This window comes from Bufo bufo, chromosome 1, assembly GCF_905171765.1.
Source record: "Bufo bufo chromosome 1, aBufBuf1.1, whole genome shotgun sequence".
In the NCBI taxonomy this organism is placed as follows: Eukaryota; Metazoa; Chordata; class Amphibia; order Anura; family Bufonidae; genus Bufo; species Bufo bufo.
Window position 1 is genome coordinate 141,962,695 of NC_053389.1, and position 7,974 is coordinate 141,970,668.

General features: G+C 41.0%; 1 protein-coding gene across 1 annotated transcript in view; it reads left to right on the top strand.

Annotated features, from left to right (window-relative positions):
* LOC120999190 (zinc finger protein 569-like) overlaps window positions 1–4,810 on the top strand; it is a 73,523-nt gene extending 68,713 nt beyond the window's left edge. Inside the window, exon 10 of the mRNA XM_040430065.1 lies at window positions 1,101–4,810. Within this exon, the coding sequence (XP_040285999.1) occupies window positions 1,101–1,879 (779 nt within the window). The 3' untranslated portion in view covers window positions 1,880–4,810. The remainder of the gene's footprint in view (window positions 1–1,100) is intronic.
* Window positions 4,811–7,974: the final 3,164 nt, after the last annotated feature.

Sequence of the window (7,974 nt, forward strand, 5' to 3'; positions counted from 1 at the left end):
GTGTTGCACTGCCAGATACTGACTGGTTTTCGAGTGGCCCATGGGGTTATCGGTACAGGAGGGTTCTCAATGACTGACAGCTATCTCTGTATGTACACTTATACACACAATGCTATCAATCAGCAGAGATGTCAGGAGTGGTGACAGGTCCTCTTTAAGTGCACAGAGGACAGGCCCAAGGCACCCTGTGTACTCCTGCTCCTAATCTGCCAGACTCTCCTTCTTGATTGACAGGGCCAGGAAAGATAACTATGCAAGAACATGGCCCTGTTAATCAAGAAAGAGATGGAGTAGCTGCAAGAGGTAGCAGGTGTGCAAACTTAAATTCTCATTTGCATATGAATACTTTTTATTCAGAATGAAGCAACAAATACCTAAGTGAAAGGTATCACATTGAGCTAAACTAGCCCTACAAAACCTTGTGCCTGGTTTTACAGTGAAGTTCCTGGTGACAGATACCGCAATGTTTCAAAAATATAGATTAGCTCACTGGGCTATACTTTTAACTCCCATATTCTGTAATGTTAAAAGGGTTATCCCATACAGGACGTTTATGGCATATCAGTAGGATATGGCATAAATTTCTTATAGGTGCAAGTCCCACCTCTGGTAATATCACGTCTTGTTGACTTGACGTTACCACCGCAGCAGCCGGGTAAATGTATAACATCCAGGTGAACTGGAGCTGCAGCACAGGCTCTACCATGTAAGTAATGATCAGTTCTTTATTGCAGGTGGATCCCATTTGTTATCTGATTTCCTCTTTAAACGAGTTTTCGGGGACTAACATATTGATGGCCCATCTACAGGATAGGTTGTCAATATCAATCAGTGAGATTAGTGGGGGTACGACACCCCCACTATCACCTGTTAGGAGAAGCTGCAGTTCCAGAAGTGAACAGTAAACAATGCCCGCCCGGCACACGTTCATGTACAAGAGCCCTTACTTTGTAATTTCTGATCTTGTCTGTACTTGTGTCCCCTGATTTGTAAAGTCCTGTGAAATGTGTTGGAGCTTTGTAAAGATTATTATTAATATTATTGCTATCAATGTCAAACAATTCTAGAATAACATTTTTCCTCTTTCTTCTCCCCAAAAGACGATGAATTGATTATAGAGAGCCAACGCAGCACTGAAAAATTCAACCTAAGAAATATTCCTTCAAAAAACAGAGTGAAAATTCAGTACAACATGAAAACCAGTGGATACTGCCAAAGATTGGTCAGATGGCCAGTGGGTCAGAAGGAGGAGCTTACACAGAGACGTTTCGGGGCAAGCTCTCCCAAGGAGCTGGAGAGGACCTTCAACTGCACTGAATGTGGAAAGAAGTTTTTAAGAATAAATGATCTTAGGCTTCATCAAGGAACCCACAAAATGAAAATAAAACAGTACAACGGCTCAATGGTTCAGTTCAGACCCCAGCAGAGGGTTGAATCCAGTCTAAAACCTCCTGTCGATGACAAGTTTCCCCACGCCATCTCCATTAAAAACGTATCTGTGGCAAAGTCTTTAACGTGCGTTGTCTATGGGAAGAATATCAACTCGGGCCTTCCCGTCTCACATACACACAAGACGTTTGCGAGAGAGAGACGATTTGTCTGTAGGTTTTGCGGTAAACGGTTTCAGAATAATAGTAATCTTATCGGACATGAAAGGATACACACAGGGGAAAAGCCTTTTGAATGCCCTGAGTGTGGAAAGAGCTTTAGCCAGAAGGCAAATCTTACCACACACCAGAGGCTGCACACCGGAGAACGACCCTTTGTATGCATTACCTGTGGCAAAGGCTTTGCGCAAAAGATAAACCTCTTAACACACGAGCAAACCCATACAAAAAAAAAAAAGAAGACAGATGGCAAGCTGGTCCTAATAAACTAATACAATATCTCACATCAGGTTCTGATTGACCACAGATCGGCCGGGATAACCATAAAGTGCCTGGGAATCACTTATTCCTGTTCACTAAGTCGACTTATTTTTAAATGCACACTACACAGTTTTTGTCGTTGACTCGCAGGCTGATTTTACTGTTTAATCTAGTATTTTTTTGACAGGTGCTACTCCAAGAAGAAAAGATACATACAAAAAAAAAAGTACCTCAGACGTGAGAAGTATTTTAGAGATTTCTAAAATATGAATCATTCGTTCCAATGTTTTTCTAGCCTTATGTTGTAAGAAATTATATATAAATGTTGTAACTAATTTGTATATAACAGTTGAGTTATCTAGAGCTCAGTGTCAGGGCTGGAAATCTTGACCATTTCTTCACTAGTAATTTTTCAGGGGTTAAAAAAAAAAATTTAAAAAAGACTTTCTGTATATACAACAGTATATTCTCCTCCTCCAACTTCCCCCTCCAAACTACGAAACCTCAATGATGCATTTTTTAGTTTTCCAGTAGGTTTATTGTGTTTAAGCCTGGGAGGGGGGGAGGTAAGAAAATTCATTTTCTCTATTTTTAAAAAGGAAAAAAATGACTGCAACTTATAGACTTGGTCGGGGAAATGTTTTTGTTCTGTTATTTATTGCGTGGTATAACTTTTTGATGCACAATTCTCCATCGGCTCGTTTTGGTAACAGGTTTTACTCTATACACACTAAACATCCAGCTATAACCTCCAGCCGTACCTTCTAGTGCAGTAGTGCTCCTGATTTGTGCTTCTATGTAGGCAATGTTGACAGATGTTACATAAACCTCCATGTTTTAATGGTGTGTTCTTCTTTTTTTTTTTTTTTGCCATCTAAGTCTACCGGGCTTGAAGACCGTGTTTGAAACCGCTTTGCTGATTATTTTATTCCAAGTTGATTTTTAAATTTTTTTTTTTTTCAAATTAACAACTTTATACTACTGGGTCTGATTATTTATAATCATTATGGATTTTAATTAGTTTTTTATTGAGCATCTTTGGTTCTCTAAATTGTTCAGATATCCTTGTAGTGTGGCTCTTATAAATGTGTGGAATTCTATAGTAGATACCGCTCCTGCTAACAATTTTAACTGTTCTGAAAAATGTCAAGGTTTTTGTGACCGTTTCTGTTTACCTTGTTTAGATGGTAAAATTACGCCCTTTTCGGCAACCAATAGTCAGTAAATTTAACAGGTTAACTTAAATTTTAACTAAGTAAAGGGTTTCTGTTGGCAATATGTATCACCACGTGTGACTATGGGGGTCTAGACCCTAGGATCCCCAGCAATCTGCATAACAAAGAGGCGGCAGAGAGCGTTTATCTCATTGTACGTGCGGCTGTGCTTGGTACTGCAGCCTGAGCCCAATCTACTCCAACATGGTAGAGCAGGTTTACCAGGCACAACCACATGTACATACCTGACAGTCCTCCTGTAGAACATTCAATAGGCCAAAATAGTCACTGGAGTGTTGCAACGCCTGATCAATGGGTGGGTCTCAGGAATCACACCAACACTGTTCATACATTGATAGACCCTCCTGTGGGTAGAACATTAATTTATATTCTCAAAAAACACTTTTGATGCTGCAGGACTTGACCGTTTGGAGTCCTGAATTGTTATTCAGGGTTCCTTCTTCCAGTTTTGAGATTTCTTTTTCCATGATGCTTTGCACGCTGGACAGTTTAGGAGATGACTGCACTTTGTTGAGTGAAGGGGTGGAGGTAATTGTCACTTCTGGTGTATAGTGATAGCTGTGATTGTGGTCAATGGGGACATTTTTTGTGGCTAAAAGAAGCCATGACAAAAATCTCTTAAACAGCATGTAATATACATTGCACCCCAGCCTTTTCATTAGAGGATGATTGAGAAACAGTTTGTAACATTAAGGAGGTAACGGAGCTGAGTAGGTCTAGTGCTCTCACTAATGTATCTTGTGTCAGTACATACCAGGCCAGACATATCCCATCCATACAGAGCAAGTAGCCCTGCATTGTCACATATGCATTTTACTCTGATGATGGTGAATATAAGTCAGAGAAAAAAGTAAAACGGGTCTCAGGCTGCAGTTGGTCAGAAATGATCGTTACAATATAGCGGACATAATGCTCTTATCAGAGGATTCATCTGCTGTCGACGGTCTCGTTTTCTCAGAAGGGCCCCCTAACAATACACTGATAACTTGATGCCCACTACTGAACCCCCCAGAGGTCAGCTGTAATCCACTCGAAACCCAGTTCTCCAGCAGCATTGTGCAGTTCCTATACAATTCAGTAGGTTGCATGTGTAATGCACAGGTGTCCCAGGTCCTCCATAGTGAGAAATGCACTTTGTAGCAGCCTTGGCTAATAGATGTGGGTCTTGAACAGGTAGACCACCCTCAGTTAACTCATTAACTAATGGCTTCTCAAAACCAGACATCCTCTTTAAGGACCACCAGATCTTTAGATCCATGGGAAACACAAGGAAGGAGCTCGAGAATCAATGCACATTGTGTTTGGATGACTTTATTATGTTGTTGTTTTTTAAAGATTTTCTTTCTAATCTAGTGTGTAAAAAGTGACTCATGTTTGCACAAAAGACTCAACGTTTGTATTGGGAACGTAAGGGACACGTGTGTCCAGCAGTCGCATAGGACTGTACTGACGTGGTTTCTGTTGCTCTATGCAGTCTGCAGTCCATAATGGTTCCTTGTATAGAAACCTTTTGGTTCGACAGAAGAACAAAGCTGCTCTTATACCATAACTGTTGGTTTTCGTCGGTATTCACAGATTCAATACGTACAGCTTCACAGTTTCTCAAGTATATATTAAGGGAAAAGCGTCCTTGGTCTGTTCATCCTCAGGCGGTAGAGGATAGGGATAGAAGCTCTGTATAAAAAATAAGAAAAAAGGACAGTAAAATCACAAAAAAAGATAAAAGCTTTACGTGGAAAAGGTGGTTGCAGTGACAATGAGTTTTTCTTGTGTGATTCATCTAGACAAGTCGCAGTGGCTGCACTGTAGTTCTGACATTCTCTGTATTTTTTTATTTATTTTTTCGATTTGTCTCTTGAAGAAAAATTCACAGTTTTTTTTTATTTGAGCTTTATGTTACTGTTGTATTACTCTGTTTTACTGTATCACTTGTTTTCTGTTACAATAACCCTATTTTCCTGATCCTTTCTACTCAAGGAACGTAAGTGAACTTTTATCCTGACTCACATTTACTCTCGCTGTTCTTCTTGTGTGTCGATGAAATTGATTGTTATACACTTCTCATGCCAGTGGTCTCATATACTGAGATCCTTTGTGCGCCTCCTTCAAACTCTTTGGTGGAACTTTGAGGAAATTGTAGACGTCGAAGGAGTGTTCATTTTAGCTGCTGAACTGTAGGTCACCTGTCTTCATGTGTTAAAGGGAAACCGTGGCTTTCTTCACTGTTACCTGGTATAATCTACATTTGTCTGTCAAGTTACATGGACCTTGCTAATTTTGGCTAATAAAGATGCAGTCCCCCTCACCCCTTCAATGCCAGTAAGGAGTAGATGAACAGAATCCTTGATTATTTACAGTATTAGCAGGTCCTATTAATTCACTGGTCTAACGAAAACCATAGAGGAGTATTTGCCGACTATGGTCGAAGCTAATATCTGGCGATAATTCCATAGCATTAATGCCAATGTGCTTTAAAAGGACGCCAAACCTATAGTATATGGTTGTTCATGCAATCCCATTTGGTCAAGAGGCTTAAGACCCTATTACACTGCACAATTTCAGGCCAGTTGTAGGGAATACAAACTCTTGTTCCAGATAATAGACTTATAATTGAGTAGCCGTTGAACCAGCAAGGGCAGATCAACATCTTTCATTAGGACGAAAGATGAGCGATTATAAGCAGCACGTCTTCCTGTGTAATCAGCGATGTGCTGCTGATAATGAATAGAAAAGAATGATGGAGGAACAACTGTGGTAGCAATCATTCCTCCCACATTCAGTGTGGATCATCCAGTGTAATCAGGCCGGTACAAACGATCGCCGATGGATGTGTAATAGTCCATCTGTGCTTACACTGCCCAAAGATCAGGCAGTGTAGTGCCACCCTTACTGTAGGGCCCCGAACTCACACTGCCCAAAGATCGGGCAGTGTAATGCCAACCCTTACTGTAGGGCCCCGAACTCACACTGCCCAAAGATCAGGCAGTGTAATGCCACCCTTACTGTAGGGCCCTGAACTCACACTGCCCAAAGATCAGGCAGTGTAATGCCACCCTTATTGTAGGGCCCTGAACTCACACTGCTCAAAGATCAGGCAGTGTAGTGCCACCCTTACTGTAGGGCCCTGAACTCACACTGCCCAAAGATCAGGCAGTGTAATGCCACCTTTACTGTAGGGCCCCGAACTCACACTGCCCAAAGATCAGGCAGTGTAATGCCACCTTTACTGTAGGGCCCTGAAACTGCATGACTGAGCTTGTCTCAAGGAAAGGCCTGCGGGTACAGCTTTGCCAAAACAATAAGGTGACACATGCCGTCCCTATGGGTCAGTATTAAGTGGCCTTAGACTCTCTCTATAAGGCAGTGCTTTTTGTCATAGACAAAATGCTTTTAAGGGCAATAATTACCTCAGTGGTTCAGTGTCAGTTGGAACTTTTTTCACATAAAATAAAAAATACACTGTGTGCTCATACTACTGTATGGGCGCCAGAACTGTACCATGGTCATGCATGGGCCCTTAGATCAATAGATGACAGAGAGGTACAGTAGGTGAGCGCAGAATCCTGACCTGCAGTCTGGTAACTCTCTGCCACATGTTCACTACCAGTGCTTCGCCCCCGCAGAGATATTTCTATATATCTATGTGTCTGATATGATCAGCATTTATATCTGTTTTGTACTTCAGGTTTCAGGCGCCGTTAGTTTTCTATTGAGGATTGTTGTATGTATGTTTCCTTCTACACTCCAGAAGAGAACATAGTTGTAACTCCCTGGGTTTTCTTTTGAATAGTTTTTAGTTGTTTTTTTGGGTAGTTTAAAGTCGACATCTTTTCCACCGCCTTATTGGAGAATTACAGCTGTTACAATAGTGTCGGTGCCTTTTGCATTCCCTAGAGAGCCCATACACTTATCCAAACCCTCCCATTTTTGTGGGATCTTATTTCTAATGTGTATAGGATGGTGTGGCCTGATTCTCCTTTTGGGAAAAAAAAAATGATCTGGCATGTTGAATTTAAACATGATCAATCCTTTGCTCCCACAGAGACATCTGGCAGCATCTTATTCTTTTATTCAAATTTTGAACACATGCAGGCTTGACTATATAGAGCACGCACATGTACAGTATGAGGATATTGGCTGACAGCTGGCGAGGGTGTATGGGCACCTTCAAGACGTAGTTGTATATTTTTTTTTTAGAGCTATGGCCACATCACCCCTATTTTTTTTCCATTGTTCTGCTTTGTTAGAGGAGCAGATAGGGCACATAACTGATCTGAACAGAGCTGAACAGACTTAATTGATTACAATGAAGTCCATTCAGTTCGTTTTGAGTCCTGTTTTTTTTTTCGTTTGTTTATTACCGGGTGAAAAAGTATTTATAATTCAGAAAAGGATAATCCTAAAACATAACATTTATTTAGAAATGCCGATAAAATAGTTAGATCCTAAATATAGTGTGCAAAAACGAACATTGGGATAGAGAGTCACATAACCCCCAATCAATATAGCAATAATTATCCCAAATGAAAAAATATACATTAAATAAAGTGCACGGCGGCACTAATATCCAGCAGGTCCTACTGGTACCCAGGGACGGTCACCAGATGCTTCACCACACGCTGTATTGATAATTACTCATCCTGAATTACTCATCCTGGATTCAGGGACAGGTTCCAGACAGGGTCGTCTTTGTAAGGACGAGTGCCCTGTGGTCAGGCTGCTACCATATCTTCTAGTATCAGGGTTGATTGGTTAGATAGCCATAGGGATTGAATAGGGACCCTACACACGTGTGTATTACTGCCATCCTCCTTCTTTGTTGTTCATCTGGATATCCATTCAGGATGAGTAATTATCAATACAGCGTGTGG